General features: G+C 44.3%; 3 protein-coding genes across 17 annotated transcripts in view, besides 1 other annotated feature; 1 reads left to right on the top strand and 2 right to left on the bottom strand.

The window, feature by feature from the left end:
- Window positions 1–1694, top strand: part of mim (missing-in-metastasis) — a 46951-nt gene extending 45257 nt beyond the window's left edge. For 10 of the 13 annotated variants that reach the window (NM_001169597.2, NM_001103735.3, NM_001201940.3 and 7 more), the window contains one exon: window positions 83–362. In NM_001169597.2, the coding sequence (NP_001163068.1) occupies window positions 83–190 (108 nt within the window). In that variant the 3' untranslated portion in view covers window positions 191–362. Of the gene's footprint in view, window positions 1–82 lie in introns of all 13 variants that reach the window. The other 3 variants (NM_001201941.2, NM_001014500.3, NM_001273819.1) reach the window with 2 other exon arrangements.
- On the bottom strand, window positions 1452–3015 carry CG3358 (uncharacterized protein). Of its 3 annotated transcripts, none has more exons than NM_001259227.2 (4): window positions 2964–3015; window positions 2722–2901; window positions 1895–2501; window positions 1452–1828 (listed from the first exon to the last, which is right to left on the bottom strand). In NM_001259227.2, exons 2-4 carry the CDS (start codon window positions 2873–2875, stop codon window positions 1714–1716), a joined length of 876 nt encoding a protein of 291 aa, NP_001246156.2. In that variant the 5' UTR covers window positions 2876–2901; window positions 2964–3015; the 3' UTR covers window positions 1452–1713. The 3 variants fall into 3 exon arrangements, with proteins under 3 accessions (NP_001246156.2, NP_610248.4, NP_724515.1); NM_136404.4 differs by having other exon boundaries at window positions 1700–1828; NM_165497.3 differs by lacking the exon at window positions 2964–3015 and having other exon boundaries at window positions 1700–1828; window positions 2722–2935.
- A 752-nt stretch (window positions 3016–3767) lies between these two features.
- The window catches only part of CG30158 (uncharacterized protein), a 30854-nt gene continuing 12646 nt past the window's right edge, over window positions 3768–21975 (bottom strand). Inside the window, exons 3-8 of the mRNA NM_144058.3 lie at window positions 20021–20518; window positions 16281–16448; window positions 15520–15629; window positions 11558–11748; window positions 6214–6346; window positions 3768–6113 (exon numbers count right to left, since the gene is read on the bottom strand). Coding sequence (NP_652315.2) covers window positions 6038–6113; window positions 6214–6346; window positions 11558–11748; window positions 15520–15629; window positions 16281–16448; window positions 20021–20185 — 843 coding nt within the window. The 5' untranslated portion in view covers window positions 20186–20518 and the 3' untranslated portion in view covers window positions 3768–6037. The remainder of the gene's footprint in view (window positions 6114–6213; window positions 6347–11557; window positions 11749–15519; window positions 15630–16280; window positions 16449–20020; window positions 20519–21975) is intronic.
- Window positions 10880–11190: a mobile genetic element.

Raw genomic sequence — 21975 nt, 5'->3', positions numbered from 1 at the left:
CTGCTCTCCGATCTAACGATAGATAACCTAAGGTTTTGCCAGCAAAGTGCCCATCTAATCCGATCTTTGTGGACTCTTTCAGCCGGACCCTCGCATCTGTCACGAATCGCTGATGGATCAAATCAAGCGCGGAGCCACCTTAAAGCGTAACCAGAAGATCAACGATCGCAGCGCTCCCAAGATACATTGAATTAACCTATAGGCTAAGCGAAGCAGCATATTTATTACCATAATAATTAATCTATGAATAATCATGAGGCCCGACGCCTGCTCGACTGCAGGGCTCTGCAGAGTTTGGTTTGAAACTGAAAACTCGAAACACAGCATACAACTTAAATACATATGATTACGATATATAATATATATTCGATATACGATATTTAACAGGAGCATTAAGCATAAATCGAACTAATCAATACCTTTCTTGATTTCCTGTATCCCAAAAATGTGTCGAAAGGCTTTCTCTGTTAAGTGAATACAATATGGAAGACAGTTATGTTTATGTTTATTTATATCTGCAACTCGAATTTATCTTTAGAGAACCTTTGTTTGAAGATATTTTATGTTTATGTATTTCCTGTATTTATAATTTCCCTTGCTTATTTATGTACATACATATGAATATGAGTTTAACAAACACTCGAAACTAATCTGACGCCTAATAAATGGAATTTATCGTACATGTTTTGAGTATTTTTTACTTTTGAAATTTAATTTTTTTTGCAAACTGTCAACTTCATGTCAATTGGGCTATGTCTGAGCGTATTTTCAAATATAACCCATAAAACATTGTATTGAATAAATAGAGTTAACACGTTAACAAAATACTCGGTATCCCACTGTAACTTTAAAAAAAATCTAGAAAGAAGTAACGCAATTTGAAATGCTTTTAAGAACTATAACTATCTACTGCCAAGCGGAAAGGGGAACGTGGGAGATCAGTCTTCCCCAGAATATTTCGCACCGACTTAAAGTGCTATATGAACATGTTCATATCATATCATTTCCATTGGACTGAATCTTTTATTGCCATTTTAAATGCATCCCCGAGTGAATAGACATTGCCCGTCTGACAATGTTAAATACTAACAATATCATTTGTATTCATATCAGTTCATCAAACTTAGAACAAAATTCAATTTTTAGCTCCAGATTTTGGTTGTTTTACACTTTAACTTCAACGGTAAACATAAGGTAAACATATTTCCTATCCCCCGAATTCGAACCTTTTAATACCTACAAGCGTACTAATTATAGTTGATAGACTTTTTAAATATTTACAAAATATTTTGTATATAGGCTTTTCAAGGCTTCACCAATAATTGATGAATATTGGCAAACTCGTAACCAAAAACGTGGCAATAATTAAGCTATGACACTCTATTAGAGTTTAGAATAGACTCCAGAGAGATTATACAAGTTCGAGTCGAAAGAAATACATATATTTTTTTGGGCGATCCATTTTATATTCACCACATAGCAGTGCGTAATCACGAACGTTAATAAACTGAGCCATATGCAACAATTATTTACACATCTAAATGTTAATCCTAAATCCTAGTGGATCTGTGTTAACTGCAGATCGAAGAAACCAAACCAGATGTAACCTAACAAATCAAAGTTGTAATGCGTATTTTTGAATTCATTTGCATTTAGACGCGAGAAACAATAATAAAATAAATGTAAACGCATTGAATGTAAATGCATGTTGTTTTATTCTTTACTCTCTCCTGTGCCGAAGAACAAGTCCAATGTGTTTTGGTAGTATAACGCAGCCAGCTGTTCTTTAGGCTCTTGTTTGATTCCGGCAATAGACTCCAAAACTTGGCTAAAACGGAAGACAAACTGTTAGTATCGTCTGCACATTTGGGGGTAAGGTATTAACAATGAGTACCTGATTTGGCAAGGCTCACAGCGTCCGTCTATTAGGGATTCAGCTGTCCATTTCTCTTTCTTCTTGACGGTGGGAAACTTGGTGGTCACGTGCTTGTGTCCAGCATGCGAGGGTCGAATACCACACCACGGGCAGTCGGTTTCTAGCATTATCCTGTCGTTGGGTAGCTTGCGCACCACTTCTGCGTTTTCATCCGTCTTTAGGGAGCACCCATTGAAGCCTATGTAGAGACCGCCGAAGGCGAGGATGCGCTGGGCCTCCTCCAAAGTTCCTGTAAAGCTGTGCACCACTCCGCCGCCGCACTCCTCGATCTTGTTCCGATTTCTTTCCAGGATGCCCATGAAGTCCTCGGCAGCATTTCTCATGTGCAGAAAGAGAGGCAGTTTGAACTCGGCCGCTAGGTCCAGCTGCTTCTCGAAGTACAGACGCTGGGTTTCCTGGGCGCAGAAGTGCAAGCGATCGTAGTCTAGACCACATTCTCCTACGGCCCGCACCTTGGTTCGATTTGCCTTGATCCTGGATCGCAACTGGTCATAGTAGCCCTCTGGGTCTGGTACGAATTCCTCGCACCGGGTGGGATGTGTTCCCACTGTCGTGTAGATGCGCTCTGTCGAGGAAAACCACTTGTGAATTGAGAGTGTACAATAAAATCGCGGTATGGGGAGTAAGCAACATATTCGTATTACTATGAAAATTGATGGAATAAACATCAGATGCTCTTCAGAAAGTGAGTAGCTCAATCAGAAAGTAATTTAAAAGGGACGTGCAATGGGGACTCCCAATTTAAAGCACAATTTGCAAAGGGAACATCCTAAAGGTCAGCTTACCATCCTTGGAGGCCAGTTCCAGTGCCTCATCCACATCCTTCAGGCAGCCGGCGGTAACGATGACTTTCTGCAGTCCCTGTTGCCACGCGCGCTCCAAGACGATGTGCAGGTCGGGCTCGTGCTTCTGGGTTCCGCCGTAGCAGCCCTGGAACATGGGGTCCGTCAGGTTGGCCCCAATGTCTGTGGAGCATTGCCAGGTGTTAGCTAGTCAAGCCTGCAGGAGTTAATTTCTCTCAAGTTACCAATATATTTCATGGCCATTCCAAAACAACGCCGCTGCATGGATAAATGTGCTAAAAAAAACCAGCAGCTGGAAACAGCTGTTTCACTTGCGAGATTTCCGCAAGAGGGCGCCGCCTGAACGCGCTCGTGGTAACCGCCAGGTGGCGCCGCACTTCCGTTGCAATTTGAATTTGAAATTTGCATTAAGTCGTTCTAAGAACATAATTCTAAGCTCAGACGTGCCAGCAGCAAATTGGGGTTTCCCGCACTTTTCCGATCCAAGCGGAGCGCTCGGCCTAAGCCAATTTAATGCAAAATCAATGCCACAGTAAATTGCATTCTGAATTGCGCATAATGCAATCTCATTAGCAAAGCTGTTTATTGTTTGCCGCGAACGCCAAAGCGGCTGGCTCCTCGCAAGCCCCCAGATGCCCCATTCCGAAATCCAACACCACACCCCCCATATAAATATGCAAATTTCAAATCAGCAGCAGCACGGCTGCTTTAAGCCGGCAATCGGCATTTACGCAATTGCAGAATTTATGGGAATCGCAATATATAATTCGAATGAAATTCCATTAGTTACTTTTAATGGATGCTGCGGTCGGTGCTGCACTAGTTTTAATTGATTTAGTGCAAACTGCTCACTGTGCCATTTTCCAGGCTGGCAGCCGCCGGTGGGCAGGGCGATTCGGATCCGAGTGCGGATCCCGTGGTCCCATGGACCCGTAGTGCGATGCCTCGGTGCGCCGATGGAAACGGAATGCGAAACGAAACAGAATCCATTATGCAGGGGAATCAAACATTTTCAAACACCGATGCCTGGGACGCATTGTGGTTTATTTTAACTGGCTAATACAATTGTCAATAATTCAATTTGAATTGAAATTCAATTAGTTACAAGTACATGACACACATACGCACACTTAGAGAGTTAATTTGGGTTTCCCTAGACTACGTGTAGTCCATGGGCCACGATCCTTCGATTCAGTAGAGTAGGTAAGTGTAAGTGCGCTCAATCAATCGAACTACGTAGACGAATATGTTTATTTAAAATCGGGTAGGTCGGATAAGATATCGAGCATCTCGCGGTCCCTCGTCGATGGGGCGGATAGGGTGGAATCCTCCGCACCCTTGTGTTCCCATTGGTTCATGATATACGCGAGTGGCGACGACTAGTCAGCAGATTTGTTGTTAATAACTACACCTAGTAACAATGTATAAACAACGTATTACTTGTAAAACAAACATCCAAACTGTACACACAAACTTGTTTAGGTACTGACTATGTGTACTATATGTATCCGTATGTAACTGTACTGTAAGCGGTTTATAATGCCGCACATAAGTATGCATGTATAACTACAATCCTCCATGGACGAATACAATACTCAATACTATTTTGGGGCCATTCAGACGCCTCTGACATTTCCCAGGTGTTTACAGTAGCTGGAATCCATTACTGCAATCACTGGGTGCATTGTTTGCTGCATTTTTCAGCTTGCACACAGTGCCACACACACGTGTGTCTAGATGTATTTGGTTTAATCACAATTCACTTTGCATATGCCGTATTTCATCCATTTACAGATCATTTAGATATCTCCGCCGTACTCGGTACCGCCTAAATGTAGTCTTTTAAATAAATCTTATTGCTAAGCACATTCCGGTGAACAAACACAAAGGATTCTCTTATCACACACTGGCGAGCACACCCACGCACCACCCACCCAGATGCAAGTGTAACTTGTGCGAATGGATACAAGTTGCGTATTAAAAACAGATTTATCGATTATTCGCTGCCGCAAGCCTCCTGCGAACAGGATGTGCATTGTGGGCTATTTGATTTGGCATTTTGGCGTTTTGGCATAAGAAGTTCACCCTGTATTATCCTTGATAAGCATTCGGCACCCTCCTCTCCTCCCTTCCCTCACCAAATTTATTTTACAATTACGTTTTTTGCATAGTAAATTGCTCTGTGCTCTCTGGCAAAGTTCTTGTTATTTTACGTGGCTGGAGCCGCGGAGAATGCCGCGAAATTGCCTTATTTTTGCAAAACTTGCGATTCCTTTCGTATTCGCCGACTCGAAAGGAGCGAGTTCGGCTTTGGCCAATATAAACATTCTTATCGGAGCTGTATTAATATATAGATGTGTACACGGAACGTTCAAATATTAACCATGGTGTCGGCTAAGGGTGCAGATAGAGATTCATAAAGTAGTATCCTAGAATGTACCTTAGGGCTATGCCACCTGTCACAATATTATGACAATCCGCCAGTCGAAAACGCGCTTAACCTAGTCCTGCCTCGAAAAACCTCGTACTCAGTCGCGTTGAGCCATTATTTTGCCATCAAAAGGAACTCCTTTCGAGGAGAACGGCACTACGAGTCTTCAAAATGCCTTCTCCCGTGGGAGACATCTAAATTAAATTCAAATCGGGCACCCAGAGCTGTACTGAAGTTTGCGAAAATCGAAATTGTTTGTCGTATAAAAGTTAATTTTAAATTTAAATAAACCTGGTCCCTTCCAACCTTAATGACCGCAACTCAAATCGATTTGTGTGCACAATGCCTCGCAAGTCAGCTCAGTGTCGGAATAATACCTTATCTTTTATGCCGCTATGACACTGGATTAAAATGTCGCAGAATAAGTATTTGTGTTTGCTTTTGCTGTACTTATAGCGTACTTACTTATAGTGTTGTTAAAGAAATTTGATTTGATTCACGGCTTATAAGCTAGGATATCTATTCATAATGAAATATAAATTTACCTAATCAGAGTTGCTTACGAAATATCATATAATCTGAGGCCAGTGTCATGACGGCATCGTTTCGAAGCTCTGGTGGTTACAAACTATAAAATGTTTTGCCGCGTAGCAAATTCATCGAAATTTTTGTGCCCTTGAGCAAGAGGTTTTTGTGAACTGGGTAGCTTTATCAGAATAATCAGCTCAGTGCACCGAACATAAATACGGCGCCACTTGTTTATGCACGCTAATTAACTGGCGTCCATTATTAATTCACATTGTGGCAACATACTCGTAATAACTAAATAACATAATTAAGCTCGACGCTGGCGGCCAAAATAATGGTTTACTGCACGTTGCAGTCGTCGGATGCGTTGTTGATTTGCTGCTTGGTCTTGCGTGATGCACGGCGTATGAGCGATCTGGAATGGAAGCGGGTGGAAGTGGTCAGCAGGGCGGCCAGGCGGGAACCGGATCTGGCCAGGGACTCTATCTGAATGAGCAGGCACGTGTTGCACTCACCTGGAACGAGGCTTCAGCTTGGCCTCCGCACTGGTGGTGGCCACATCCACGGCGTCCACGAGGCTGGAGCCCTTTTTGTCACCGCCACTGCCGCCGGCGCCTCCCAGGGCCGGGCTGTTCATCCGATTTTTATCTGCAACAAATAGATGGGAACGCGCGGCTAATTAGTATCCACGAGTGCATTTAATGGTGGCCGTATGCCGACTCAAAGGGACTGTGCGATTTCGGAGCTGCGAGTGCAGCGCAAATCCAATTTGCCCCACTGATGTCCTTCCCAGTTGCCAGTTGCCAGTTGCCGGAGCAACTGGAACATCCGGACATCCCAACATCCCGGTATCCCAACAGCCTGCCATCCGCTGCAGCCGCTGACGTAATTAACTTATGAACGACGCACACAAAGAGCCGGGAAGCGAGTTGCACATTGCAGAGTTACCGCTCGAAATGGGATTTTTTACAGTCGTTTGCACAGTCAAAGTTCATCTCAAGAATCGAGGTAATCCCACTCCTTTCGGATCTGTGCGACATGCATGTGCCGCTCATATGAAATGCGGACTCAAAGGAGCAGCCAGAAGTGGCAAGGATACTCATTCTCAGTTGGCAGAGGAAGGTCGTCAAAACATACGAAACAAGTCGAAGTTCAATTAAAATCATGGATGTAGTAGTAAATGGTATGCGGAAGTTTGTTTGCGCTTCAAAGATTCAGGATATTCTTTCAAGAATATCATATATCAGGGCTAGAGAGAAAATAGGTAAAGCATAAAGAAAGAAAGTGGTGTTACTGATATACTAAACATAAACTAATGACACTAGTTAGGATACTTAGGGCTTATTAAGTTAAATGCAAGAAATTGTTTTTTGTTGGCTGAACTTCGCTAAATGTATTTTTTTAGCATTTTTTTGTGCAATAAACTTTAAGAGACTGCACATCACTTTCAATTAAGTGGCTCAAAAGCTGTCTCCAAAGTTGAACCTATTAAGTAGGGAAAATCAGTGTCAATGGAGTCATTAACTTTCCGGTAATCCTCAATCAGGCGGCTTCGACTGCCAAGCAGAGTGATAAAGTCGCACAAAGGTGTTCGCTCAGATGTTTGCCTTGGCGGTAAACAAACCTTTTTGTTCCGCCGGGCGAGAAATAAAGCCGCCAACAAAGAAGGGCTTACAATGGGAAAACAATTGGCAGCTGACGGAGCAAGGGGCTGTGCGGCAGTGGGGCTGTGGAGCCGCAAGACAAATACAAAGGGAATGCCACAGAATGCCAGGCCAGAACCAAGTCAATTTAGTTATTAAACTCTGCAGCTTAGCAGCGAACTACGTCCGCCGAAGCCCAAATGATCCGTGCAAACAGCATTATTGAGCCACCAGTGGCACTCTGCGGCAGAGTGTTGCATACTTTTCGGGTGTCGGCGGTGTCGAGTGCAAACAAAATGGCCGCCGACGCCATTGTTGTCAAAAAAAGGCGTCAAGCGCGTCAAGTTGGTTGCGGGAGGGGCAGTGGGTGTTGGGGATGGGTGGCATAAGAGGCACAATTGCTGCCGCTGACAGAAAGCGCGCGAAAATGCCAGGACTACAAATACGGCTTCGCTGGGGCGGCATTCACATTCCCATTCCCGTTCCCATTTTGGGGAGCAAGGTCCCTCTGATCTGCGGATGAATCGGAAACGAGGACTCGCACACAGCAGCAGTGCCGCCATCGAGGCACAAAAACAAATAGGAGTGGGCTTCGGTTTTGGGCATATACATTGTGCATATGCGGCAGGAATTGATGCGTGCGTCGTGTTACGGAAATTTAAATTAAATTTGTTTTATTTTCTACACTGCTCCGCTCTGGTCTGGTATGGTTTGGTTCCATCACAAAGACAGAGGACGTGCCGTGGAAAAGCGCTAATACCAGGAAAGAAAAACGCAAAACAGTCGAGTGCCGCAAAGGGCGTTTATTATCCTGCCAGCAAGGGCATAACAAGGATTTGCCACATCAATTTCGCCGCATCTGATACCACGAAGTTGAAACTTTCGGCAAAAAAGAGCTTTACATAAACGTGTATTTTTTCTGACAATTTGGTGCCATGTAAAATGAGAAACTGCTGTCAATGCAGGCGCAATTGCAGTCAAACGCAATTGTTTTTGATTGAAATCAATTGCAAAATCACCCGAAAGTGCACTAACATAATTGTTATTTATAATTGTTGAAGTTTTAATGCTCAATAAGTGGGGTAGTTTTAGATGTCAATGATATCTTTTTAGTGCTAACTGCATGTTATTAAGCGTATAATTACTCAAGAGTGTGTAATTCATTTGATCGATAAGCTTATTTGTACAAAGCGGTTCTTCAAGTTGCCAAACATGAATAAATGAATGAAATCAATGATGAACTTGGAAGTTTAAAGCAATTTTAAATTTATTGAAAAAAGTGAAGATGGCCACAACTTACTGGCGCACAACTTACAGTGATTGTTCGTTGTTTCGCTGCGAATAGGGGCAACACTCCCACGAACGTGGCTCAAATATGTTTAGCATGTAATGTGTGTGTTAGGGAATACCCACAATTGAGTTAGGCTCTGGTTTGTGGCTCTGAAACAAAACGGCTTGCGGCGCAAGCACCGCTGGGCCAAAACCACGCGAGTGCCGTGGAAAAGCCGGCAACAATGTGGGAAGCGGAGGAAAAGTGGGTTTTCCGGCCGCAGCACATGTATGTGGCCTGTAGCATTGGCTTTGTCTCATCTTACCATGGCCCGTCCATTTTTCGTGCCGCCCATCTCACATCACCCATCACCCATCCTCCAACCTCTCCACTTGCAAGCCGTAAACACGTGTGGCACAATCTCAGCCACAAAATGGCAGGGTCGTAAATGAAATTTCTGCGATTTGCTTTGCATACGTCGCGCTGTGCTTTTTAAGGCAATTACTTGACTTGGGTCCCCTCGAGCTGCCGGTGATTAAGTGCTTAGACCTATTTTCGGTGGCACATTCAGGGCGTCGGTGTCACCGCTGTCACCCCTCCCACCTCAGAGTGCCGCAACCTCTGAACTACCGGAGACAGTCTGCTACTCGACCTTCGTCCTTCGACCCCCGTCCCTCGTCCTTGAGACCACCGCCATTGTCGGCGTGTCCTGTCCGCCTGTCATCGACAGTTGGAGCCAGACCGAGAATTTGACAGCATTTTTCGGCAGGCATTTGATATGCTCGGTGGCAGGACATTAATGTGCTCCTCGGCCATTTGAATTTAAAGTTGTTGGAAGTTAAGTACTTGCATATACGCCGTTGACCAACTTTGCACTTAATTTGAATGGCTCACGGGGACAGCAGCGGAATTTCACGAAAGGACTTTAGGGCGAACACTTACAATATTGGCATCGCTGACTGGGCGGGATCCGTAATGATTCCGCAACCTTTTGCCTTCCCAAAAAAAAATGAAATTAATTATTTGGGCACCGCGCCAGTCGAGGCAACATTAATTAACTAGATATTTATACTTTGACGAGCTCGGCAAAATTCGGAACTTCTCGAGCCGTTGGCTGTTGTCTTGGCCTTTGTGTTCTATTTTCATGTGCTGTGAACTAAGTTTTTAATGAGATAATAAAGCATTCCATTACAGGGTAATTAGGAGGTCAAGCTGTTTAATTAATACACGTGCTCGCTCGGAAACATTTTGATAAAATTGAATTCGTTTGAACATCGCGCGGCGAAGGACTCGCCGAAAGCGAATTCGTCCTTATGAAGCCTTTAACCCCGTCGCGACGGCTTTTTGCCTGGCTTTGCTTTGCTTTTCGGTGCTTCCTTCACTTTGTCGTCTGATGAATAATGAAAAAGAGTTTGTCTTTGTCAATTGGGTCGGAAGAAAGGGTCTCGACGGCCCGTTTTACTCCACTTCTGATCCCGAGTTCCCACAATTAATTAGCCCAAAGGCGGTGGCAGTGGACGGAGGCGGCAATTGAAGCAGGAATGCTAATTGCATTCAATTAGCCAAATTGCCAAAAGTTATCCTAGCTATCCTGGCCGCATTTAAAGAATTCCAATTAATTGGCACCATGTGCGTGGGGCTTCCCTCCTGTTTAAAATACTGAATACATTCATAAATGTGCATCAATTATTGATTGGGCTTCAGCACGGCTTAGTGACATCTGCGACCCGCAACCGGCTTAATTATTGCATTAATGTGCAGCGCACTCGCATTTTAATTTCGCACTAATTAAGCTCCTTACGGCGGCACTTAAATCCCCGAATAAAGCTGTTCAGGTTACAGGTCTGACTTTCAATCACAGCCGGCGCATATGAATGTTTAATTGACATTTGAAACTGTTACGGCCAACCGACGAGGCCAAAAACAATCAACAAAGGGCTTGCATCATCTGGTTTTCATTTCCATTTTACCTAGCCATGGCAACAAATCAAGTGTTGCATCCATGGAGAGATTGTGCTCTAAGCTCTGGGTGTTATGCTGGTTTTGCTGGCATGATGGATACCAAGGCAATTTGCCATTCCAGGATGCATTGTTGAGCGACTCAAGGGATTTAATCGTGTTAAATGCAACCGAAACTATTTCTGTCGCTCACTACCGTGAAAATTGTGCCATAAGGCATAAACTTTTAGCTAGCTGTTTAGATTTCATTTAGATATTCGGGGCATCCTTTATCATAAATGTGAGCAAGTACGCTTTGATATTTATATATTTATACACCTTACTCGAAGGGTTAAAGGCTACACTATATTCGTTGAAAAGTATGTACCAGGTAGATGGAGCCGCTTCCGACACTTTAAAGTAAACATATTCTTGATCAAAAATACAAAACTAGTCCGTTCTTTTGTTTGACCGTATGAACGTATAGAGCTCGGGAACTATAAAAGATTAAGATTAAGCATGCAGATTCTAGAGACGCTTGGTTTCATAAGATTGCCACACCCACTCTAACTCTCACAATTGCTTCAAAACTTTTTTCCTTGCATTCCCATTAACTGAGTAACGAGTATCTGATAGTCGAGGAGATTAACAATATTTTAAGAAAATATTGATATTAGGAAAATATCACTCTTGTAAAAGAAGTTGCTGTGTATGTATATTTATCTAATATCTATAATATTTAATTTAGTTCTTAATTTTACACTTTGAGCATAAATAAAAAAAAAAGATGATCACATTTCCCTATATTTACGATCTGGCCCTGAAAGCTACAACCTTTCTTCCACTTGGTTTTATCGAGGTATATGTTTAAAATATGTTGAATTGCTGACACATTTAAATAGTAAGCTGGTTTCCCTATACCCCCACTACCATCTGTATATACATATACTACCAGTTTCACAATTTTTGGGTCTGTCAGCATACATGAGAGCATTTGCGAATACTTACTGCGACTGGACGATGCGCTGACGTAGGCCGAAGAACGCCGCTTGAAACCGCTGGGCGCCGCCTCGCCGCCGCCCCCGCTGCCCCCGCTCCCACTACTGCTGGCGGGCAGGAAGCGGGACAGGGAGAGCAGGGACTTGAAGAGGTCCGTCACGTTGCTGTCCTCCTTCGCGGAGCACTCCAGCACTTTCGCCCTGCGGGGGAGGAAGGGCGGTTTAAAAAGGTTGCATAATTTCAGGGGCGACCGTCTATATAGCGCATACGCAATGCATACATCAGCGAATTTTGGTGGCCCGAAACAAAGCGATTGTGGCACAAAAAACCCAAGCCGATCCAAACCGAAAACCGAGCCAAAAAAGCCAAACAAAACCAGCCCAACAATGTGGCATGTTCAATGCGAAACAGAGTTTTTGTGCCCGCCACGACCAAGTGGGCCATCCATCCGGACCACCGTCCGGGGGGCCGAACGAAACAAATGTTGCTAATGGCCAAATTAAGCATGTCATGTTCGCTTTAAAATGGTGCGGCACTAAGGATTCACTGCAGGATGCGGCCACGATCCGCGCTGGCCCCACAATACTGAGACCAGGGTTAAGACTAGGATGAGGATAGGAATGAGATGGGCATGAAGCAAGGACTATGATTATGACGAGGACGATGATGTTGGCGAGGACAGGTGATGTTCAACACACAGGCGATGGCAGGATTACACAGTACCCGACTGTCAGGAGGATTTCCAGCTTAAATGTATGTGGCCATCCGACGAAAGGCTTATTTCTAGTCAAAATATTCCAGTTTGGCTTACATCAGAATTGCCCTTTATGGGCTTTTTTCCGAAAAATTTTCGATTGTACTTCGCATTCACACATTTTCAGTGGAAAGTTTGCTTACTACATTAATTTATTTTAGTTACTTCTTTCCTCCCTAATTAGTTGTTTAATTGAAATGAAACAGATGTGCACGCAGAAAATTTATGAATGTCGTTAAAATTAATTTATATTTTACAATCGGACAAGCAAAATTTAATGAAATTAGATATTAAAGAAATAAAAATTTACAAATTGTGCTTAAAATTTTTAGTTTTCACTAAGTGAGTGAGTGAGTGTAGTACCTATATCACACTATATAATCTTGAAAGACCCATTCTGGAAAAATATTTTCCTTGCATTTACAATTTTGGTAATAAGTGGCATAACTGTAGATTAAAGTTTCCTATTTCTACTAATTTTTAGTTCAGAATTTGTTAAGCTATAAGTTGAGCTTCTTCTTATGGTTTTATTTTATGTATAGTTATTAATATTTTATTGCAGTGGTATTACGCTACTTCGGAGTTCTACAAATTAAACTGTTAAATATTAAAATTTTTTTGAACAAAGTGAATGATTGCAAGATGACCCCAAAAAATTTGGAAATGTATATTTATTTAAACGCTGTTCCCAATGTTATTTGAAAGGGGTTTTATTCAACTGCAGCTTGCATTTACACTTGTTCTGAATTAATATTCATAAAATGGATTTCTTTGTAATAAAAAGCTATATTTATTTCCTTTTTTATGCTACAGAAACAGCTGACAGAGTGACACAGAATATTTTAGCATTTCAGGCAGCTTCATTTAATTAAAGTTACAACGGCTGACTTAGCAAAATAAACAAATAGATGGCCGAATTGTTAATGCCGTAAGCTGCAATAACAGTAAATCAAAGTAAAATTGATATCGCACGTTTATTTTGCGCATTAACGCTGGGTGCCCAAACGGCAGGAAAATGCGCATGACTTTGCAATTAAATGTTGAATAAATACATTGTCCCACCTTCGGCACAGTAAACCACTTACCCAGGTAGGACCTGCCCCAATGTATCCCTACGGTGTGTGGCATACACTGAGCACAATGTGGGGGGGGGGGGGGATAGTGCCCATTCAGGCAGATAAATGCACTTGAGTGGCATGCTCTTAAAGCGTTTAACCGCAGACAGACAGGCAGCAACAAATTGCATTGCAGCTCGATGCCAGGAAACACCACACCCACACACACACACACCTTCACGGGAGTGAGGAACGTGGGGAATCCTCTAGGTGTGAGATTGTGGCGATGGGTTCAAGGTGTTTCCCGCTCCCGGGAACAAAACCGCACCATCAATCTGCGTGAATGTTTAATCCAACAGAGATTTGTACGTAATGCTCACGCCAACTGTACTGCGTCTCGTGTCCCTTTTCCCGCGTCCTTCATACTCCATCCCACATGCCCAATCCTTCGTCCTGCGGCCTCTGTCATCTCCATTTTGCGGTTGAGCGCGCCTCCTGCGTGACGCTCTTTGGTCGCTTTTAAATAAGTTTACGCACGCTTGCTTAAACAGCAACGCGAGCGTGCCACTCCCCACTTTGCCGCCGCCCATCCCGGCGACTTTCGCAGGACACTCGTATGGAATTATGCCAGCAGTCCCAATCCCAGCGGCAGGCACGTATGTGATTGCAAGTGATTTTTACGAGTCCTGCCCCACAGTTTATTAAGGAAGCAATTACCTCGCGAAAAGCGCCTCTGAAATATGTGCTGGTCAGCGAGTCCTTTTCACCGGCGGATCGCCAGGATGCGGCCGTGCTTTCACGGCTGGTTGTCACGCGAGAAATGCATTAAAATTGTTAATGTGGCAAACAAAGACTTTAATCAGGCCAGTTGTACTCGTTTACCACTCACCGATTCGGTCTGCGGTCTACTTTTACTGACAAAAGCTGTAGTACTGTACAACTGGGCTTATTCTGAATTCGGTAACTTAAACTTTAAAGTCCTGAAATTGAACAAATGAAACAGCTAGGAAACTCTACACGAGTCCGATATGAAATAAATATAAATATTTGTACACTTCACCTATCACCTTTCTGCATTTTATATGCGTTCATTCGTCAAATGTATTTGAAACTTTCTGTGGTTTATTCATTTAACACAATGTCGGTTTGCTGCTCGGCTCTGACGAGCTCTAAAGTTTTCACCCATTGTGTTTCAGAGGAAACACAAATCACCACTACTAATCATACTCCTCACAGCCCCACACCGGTTCCCCAGAGCAACAATCGAACAGTTCTAGAGCAGCCAAGTTGAAGGACCCCATGCATCCCATGCATATGCGCATATGGAATGCCCCACTGCTTAGTATTCAAAGACCACTCCAATGTATCACTCATACGACGAGTTGTCCCCGTCGACGGTTGCATGTAGATGGCCAACATGACAGCATCACCGTTTGCGGCACAAGATGGCCAATTAGGAGCTATTATGGGGAAACATCCTTTGTGCAAATAGCGAAATGCTATATTCCTCCTCCTGATGCGATTTCCACCTAGCTGCACTCACAAAAATACTGTTTGAAGTTTCAGGGTGTTCAAGTATTAATGAAAAGATAGAAAGTTCAACTTGAACTTTTCTTTTCACTTATCAATTTTATATTTACTGCCTGAAATGCTTACGTATTAACGTATTCACACTACTTTACTTTATACCTGTGGCCGCTGTGATTATCGTGATTCCCCCCATTCCTAGTAATTTTTTTCAGTGCTCGACTCTTGCTCCAACACTTTCCCAGCTAACAAATGGCATTTAATGAGCGCAGCAGCCGTTCCGTGGACAATGCAACTGATTTCGATGGCCCAACTCCCTTCCATGGCCGCCGTCACGCTCTCAGTCGCTTAATTTCATTTCTAGCAATTTAATTGCGCTGTTGCCATTTGCTGCCGGCAGCCTCTTGCAATTGCAGCTCTTCTGGGGCGGCACGAATTTATGGCTCCATTTTAATTCCACTGTGTTTCGTTACTTATGAAAATTGCAGCTGTTTGGCGGTTTTGCGGCTTTGTGGCTCGGGCCTTGTTGCACAACTTTTGGCAGTTGTCCCCTAATTGCTGTCGCGTGCAGCAGCTGTTGCGCATTTTACGGCGACCGTATCCTGTGCGATTCATGTGGGCAAGTGCCAACTTACCGTAAGCGCGGCAGTTCGCAGAAGACCCAGTCGGTCACCTCCTCCAGCTTGACCTCTCTGTGGGTGGTGGCCAGGTCGGCCTTGTTCCCGGCGATCACAATGGGGATGTCCTGCGAAGCGAAAAGGATTAGCAGTGGCACTCGTAGCGGCACAAGCATCCTTGTCCGCCCAAAATCGGGATGCGGACAAAGCGTATTGCGCCGTAATTGATACTCGTTCGAACAATGGCGGCGGAAAGCGGAAACCGTGAAAGCCCTCGGAAACAATAGCGCTAACTATCGCACATGGGCACGAAATTGGTAACCCTATGTTGCACAGTAATACCTACCTGAAAAGAAAACCCACTCGAAGTATCTGACATTAAAGAGGAGATAATGACATTACCTCGATCATAACGAATATTAACTGATCACTCTTTAATAGTCTTAACAGATGTCTTATTCGAAATTGGAAGCTTCTTAAACCATTTGTCTTGTTGTCCACATTTTGCTCACGCCTTTGGTTGATACCGCTACCATGCGGTTGATACCGTGATCCTGACCCACTGTGCAACTTTAGAGCCGAGTCCGAGCAAAAAGCCTAAACCTCTGCCGCTCGGCTTGACTCCTCCGCCACAAAGGGGAACATTTATAATTGCTTTTCGGATTGTGGCGCAGGACGAGGGTCCTTTCAGGCTTCCGCATTTCAGGCGCCGCTGATTACATGCAAAATGCAGGAGTGCTGAGTGCGAAGTGCGGACTGCAGCTGCACCTGTAACTCACCTGAAAGTCGCCACGCTGCTCGCGGATCTCCTCGAAGCACTGCTTCACACACTGGAAGCTGGGCGCGGATGTGGCCGCGTAGACGAGCATGAAGGCGTGTGCCGTTGCGATGGACAGGCGCCGCATGGCCGGGAACTGCATGTCACCCGACGTGTCCAGGATGTCCACCTGAAAGGGATGAGGGCGGAAAAATTACGCATAATTTAATTTGGATGGCCGCCAGCCGTGGATGGCAGTAAACTGCCATCAATGAGATCCCGCGTCCGCATGGAGCGTTCGTGGTTTTTAATTTAACCCGCCGCGTTTCAGATCATTGACGTTCAATTTAAACAAAAAAAGGTTTCCATGAAACTACATTCATTCACGATAAACCACCGTCCCAATTTTATTTTGCAGGTCCTTTGATTAAAGGCAGCACTGTGATGTTGGGAGATGTTGGAGCTGAACAAAATTAATATTTAAACGAATCTATTTGATTACTTGCTGTGCTCTCCTTTAGACCATGTATCTTATAGAAAGTAGGCAGTACAAATTTTGTTTTTTTTTAATAATTTAGAATTATTTTTATTGATGCTAAAATTCTTGTCACTTCTTTACTATGATGACCAAACCTAAATCAAATTTAAGAGACTAAAAGTTCCCATTTTCCAACGCTTGATTTTAACAATGTGAAAGTCTTTTGGTCCAAAGGTGTCAGTTACAAAAGGTTGCTGCAGCTAAAAAAGACCGACGAAAAGTTATTATCGGAAATTTGCCAAGTATGGTTATATACTCTTGAAGAGGGAATTATATTGTAGTTTTATTCATTTTAAAGTAGTCGCTCAGTATAAAAGCTATCTGCTGGATTTCTGCTTACTACATCATATAGCTGCCTTAGTAAAGATTTAAATATTAATGGAATACTGATAGAAAACCTTTTGAAAAAAAAAGGAGTACTCCTATATTATAATGGTGATAGGAAAAAGTTGAAGCGGTAAGGGTGTATAAACTTCGACTTGCCCTAAAGTATTCCGTCCTAGTTTCTTTTAGGTGTATAAATATATTGCCGCGCAACGTTTATTAACTTTGTTAGTGGCGACAAAGTGCTCAAATGGTATAGTTTTTTCAACTGTTTTAATGGCATGGAAATAGGGCTTAAAAGCTAAAGTTTGGTATATCTTTGGAGATACAAATTCAGATGGAAATAAACATAGCTATTGTTTTCAGTGAGGCCAGAGCGAGGAATATACATTTTAAGTGAATCCGACATTAAATTCTGGTACTTTAAATATAGGAAAACATGGTCCGGATCCCTTTTTATCCATTATTTTGGGCGTCGTTTTCACTGCTGTTGGCACTGCCCTTTGTACGCAGGACATTTAATGGAGTGCTTTTTAAACGATATGTCCGTGGAAAGCACAAGGACGAATGCCCCGCCCAATCGGCGGTGTCCGGTTGTCTGGCCATCTGGACGGTGACCCGGGGGTCGTGACTCCTGGTTGAAGCCAACTAATCCCCGTGTCAGCATCTGTTATGTTGGTTACGAGTATAATGCCGCGTCGAGTACGCGATACGCATAGAACGCGATCCGGAATGTCAATGGCACGCAGAGGCCAGAAAGCCAAAGAGCCAGAGCCAGCGAATCTAACCATTTAGCCCTGTCGACGTGATCTCCTCTTGGTCCTTAGCCCACCAATTGACAGCCTGGGCCATTGTGACGCAAATTTGTAACGCATTGTTTGGCCGAAATGAGTAAACTTTATTAAAACACTTTGCAGAATGACACAATTTATATTTTTGACACCATTCCCGGTCGCTCGGCTTTTGTTCGCCGGCCCGCCTTTGTTCGACCATCCATGTTTAAGGCATCAAATGCGTCCTGCTGTGCGCACTTGCACATTCACGTACATACATACACGAAATTGCTTTTAAAGACCAAAAATCGTTTAGTGCAATAGAATGTTCCCGTTTGATGGCCACATGCTGCTCCGGCAATCAGTCTCAGCGGGCTGTGGGCGCTACTCGAGCTTGGATAGCAAGCCCCGGCGGCCAATGGTCCAGGCCAACCTGATTTGGATGCACCTAGCCATTTGGCCACCTGGTCGCCTGGCCGCCTGACCGTCTGGACACTGCACCCAAGGTGGCCGGGAATAAATCACTTTGGGGTCGGGTGACAGTTCCCGTGTGGAATTCAATCTGGGCGGGCTTAAGTAATGGATGCGCACCCGTCGGTCGCTAAAATGAAATTAATTAAATCGAAGACAAGAGCCCGGCAACGACGCCGCCTCCTAGAGAGCCAGTGTCACCAAAGCACATCCAGGAATCAATTTTGCCAGCTAGAATCCCGATAATGAAGCTCAGCAGCTTCAGCCAGCCAGGCAGCCCACCTATTAATCAACTTTCCCAGCAACTTTTGTTCGCCGAACATGTGCTTGTGGTGTAAGACAAGTTTGAACAGCGTATAATCAGCTCCAGCGGAGCAGTGAATGATGTTCCATCAGAAGTTTTCCATTTCATGACATGGTCGTAAGGATGCGTCGGAGGCAGCTGTGATGCCTGCGACCACGCAGGCTCCTCCCACTCGTGTGCTATTAACATCCATATGGTTATCCGTTATCCGTAGCAGATAAAGGCCCGATTAAAATAATAAGCAGCAGTTATCAGTTTCCGGTATACTCCTTCGTTCTTCCTTCCCGGGCATGACACAAGTTATTACCCATTAATCGAGCTCCTAAGTAGCGTAATAGGGCACGCAAGTCCGGAACTCTTCCGCCGGCAGCACTGGTGGCTTAGCGGGCTGGGAAGTGGGCCACATTTTCCAAGTTGCTTCCGCTGTTTTGAGCGTGTGCAAATTTGATTAATGAGTCTCCGCCCACAAGCTGTCAGTCAGTTTGTCAGTCGGTCTGTCGGTTTGGGGTGAAGGGATGGGGCTGGAAACTATTCACCAAGACTGCCGTAAGTACATTTAAGCCAGTTGAGATTCATTCGTTCAATTTGCGTTTTCATCTTTAATATACAAATGTAATCTTCCTGAGTTGTGCCTCTGGCAGAGATGGCTCAAGATGCCGACCCCAAAGACCGCCAACCACTCCTGCCTGCTCCACTCCGCTCCAAATAGGCTTTCAGGGAGCTACTCAATTGCCAGGAGACCAGAAGCACACGTGTCCTGCCTAATACTTTGCATATGGAGCGTAAGGCTGCGGAGCCCTGTGCTTTGGATGTTCTCCAGACATCCAATTAGTAGATTTCTGCCTAATTTGCGGCATTACCTATGGCATTGCCGGCGAGTTGATGACCACAACGTTGATTGGGTAAATAAAGTCGTCCCACTGCAGTCGGTTTAAATTGTTTGGAATAACAAATCTGGGATTAATTTCTTAGTTTACCTTTTACGCCAACCAGCGATCAGACTCCTGATATCTTATAATTAAACTACATAGGCCTATCAAAAATTATATTTACTTAATTTGGCTTAATTTGATGATGATGTGCGCTTAGAAGTCAAGTAATTCAGCTGCATTCTTAAATAAAAATCTTCTCCTAGCCGTTAGTTTTTCCCAAAAGTAGGATTTTGCAGGATGAGAATGAGTGGCTTTTAAGACGAGCACTGAGACATATAGTTGGGAATGCATTTCTGACATTTCAGCTCTTAGAAACCAATTACAGTAAAATTCCACTCAAAATGTCACCAAAAAGGGACAAAAAGCTGGCCCATACTTGTTCCATTGTAACCGGAACAGGGGAATCGGGCGAGTACTCACCTTTAGTGTGACGCCCCCCAGGTCGTACTCGCGATTGTAGAGATCCTCGACGGTGGCGCGATATTTGTCCGTGTAGGTTTTGAACAGGAAGCGCTTCACAATAGAGCTCTTGCCCACGCCGGCGCCGCCCAGAAGGACGAGGCGAATGCGCTCCAGGTCCGCCATGTCGCTGGTGGCTTTGTCGACGTCTCCTGTTTGGAAATCGCTAGTCGTCAAGTGGAGCACCCTCGTCCTGCGATTGTTCAGCTGCGTTGGCCTTCAAGTGCGATGGCTTGTATTTGCTTGTTCCGTTGGCCTCAGCGCTGCATTATGACGGATTTGTGTGCTTAAGCCGGAGTCGGGGCATCATACGTCCCAACACTTCCTCGATTTCCGCTGCGAGCTCAGTGTTCCAGGTACACCTTCACCATAGCCACTAGTACTGCAGGGCCAGACGGCAGTAGGCAGCCAGATTTCCGGCCTGGCAACTTCCGCTTCCAGTCGCGAAGTTGTGCGAAGCTGTGGATGCAAAGAAATGCGGTGAAATTTAGCTCGGTTTCTCACTTTCAATCTATTCAATCTTTTAATAAGTTAGTACTTTTGCATATTTAAACTAGGCAAAACAAATACCAATCCTCCGCAAGTGTGTGAGTAAAATGAATTATTATTTGAAAGAAAACTTCAAAGCAACAATGCAATCGCATTCAAATCAGGCATCAAAGCTACAGTTTTCACAATTTTACCGAACGGTAACCCACCCGAAGCCATTTGAATCTGAAAATGTAGTTCCAAAACTCTGGATGCCATCCATTTCTGTTTGCTGCCCCTGATTGGCTTTGCCAAAGGATGCGCTGCCCGGGCTCAAAGTATCTCAAACTGCAGTGGCATGCAGCTCGCTGCATGTAATCATAATCTGCTCACGTGCTCGCTCTGCAAATCAGATGAACGTATGGCATCCGGATACAAACATTGATACAACTAAGACACTCCAATTGAGGAGGCCGCTCTGGGGCCGAATTCCCCGGATGCAATCCAAACAAGAACCAAAAACGTACATATGTTGGCCTCATCAAACAAACACAGCGAGTGGAGCGCTGGAGTGGTAAATGCACTTCCTTTCGGACTTTCAGCCGCTTGGCCTTGCAGTTTACATGTGATGTGATGTAATGTGCAGGCTAAGTGCAGCCAATTCAATTTGCAGCAATTTTGCAGTTTTTCTTAAAGCGCGCCAACGGAGGACCATTTGCACCTGTGCCATGTGCACCTGGGCAATCCTACGGCGCTCTCTGTTCCCGTAATTGCAACTTAATGTAATTAGGTTTTCCAGCAAATGCAATTTATTGCCATCAACTGAACAGGTTGCTGCCGCCCATGAGTGGGCAAATTTGGTTAGACGCCCACTGAACTGACTGAGTTCCGTCCCGCGTGCAGATAATAAGGATCAATTTAAGTGTGCAGGCTGCATCGGCTGTTAATTATTCCGGGGCTAATGAATCAGAGTGAAAACTAGCAAACTGGTCGCCTCACCTGCAGAAAGGTGAAGTGCACTTGCCTCCCAGACACAGGTGGTTTACGACCCAATCACCTGGTGGAGTGCAGTAATGGCCCGGTTCGTTTGCAGCAGATGGCAAATATCCGCACGGATTTATGACTTTTAGATCTGAAAGTCAAAGCGCCGAGGCACTTTCATAATCATTCGTTCAGCACTCAAGTGGGGTTTGTTATTCCGCCCATGTTTACGTTAACCTTGCAAGCAAACTTAGGGAATATGAAATGCATGTGGCCATGTGAGGATGTGGACCTGGCCTAAAGCGAAGCAAAGTGTTTTTAATTTCTCGGCTCGTCTGGCCGAATTCCGAATTTCGAAATGCAAAAACCACCTGAACTTGAGCTGCACTGCACTTGCGAAGGCAGGCATCCTTGTAAATTCACAACTATTTACATTGTGCTCGGGGTAATTTTTAATGAAAAATCAC

The sequence above is a fragment of the Drosophila melanogaster genome, chromosome 2R (assembly GCF_000001215.4).
Source record: "Drosophila melanogaster chromosome 2R".
Classification (NCBI taxonomy): domain Eukaryota; kingdom Metazoa; phylum Arthropoda; class Insecta; order Diptera; family Drosophilidae; genus Drosophila; species Drosophila melanogaster.
This window is presented reverse-complemented; position numbering and strand designations above follow the sequence as displayed.

Coding starts and splice junctions, on each gene's coding strand:
- CG3358 (NM_001259227.2), bottom strand. CDS start 2,875: ATGTTCCAGGGCTGCTACGGCGGAACCCAGAAGCACGAGCCCGACCTG. Junction 2,502..2,721: donor GGAACTGGCCTCCAAGGATG/GTAAGCTGACCT, acceptor TTTCCTCGACAG/AGCGCATCTACACGACAGTG. Junction 1,829..1,894: donor TGTGAGCCTTGCCAAATCAG/GTACTCATTGTT, acceptor CTTCCGTTTTAG/CCAAGTTTTGGAGTCTATTG.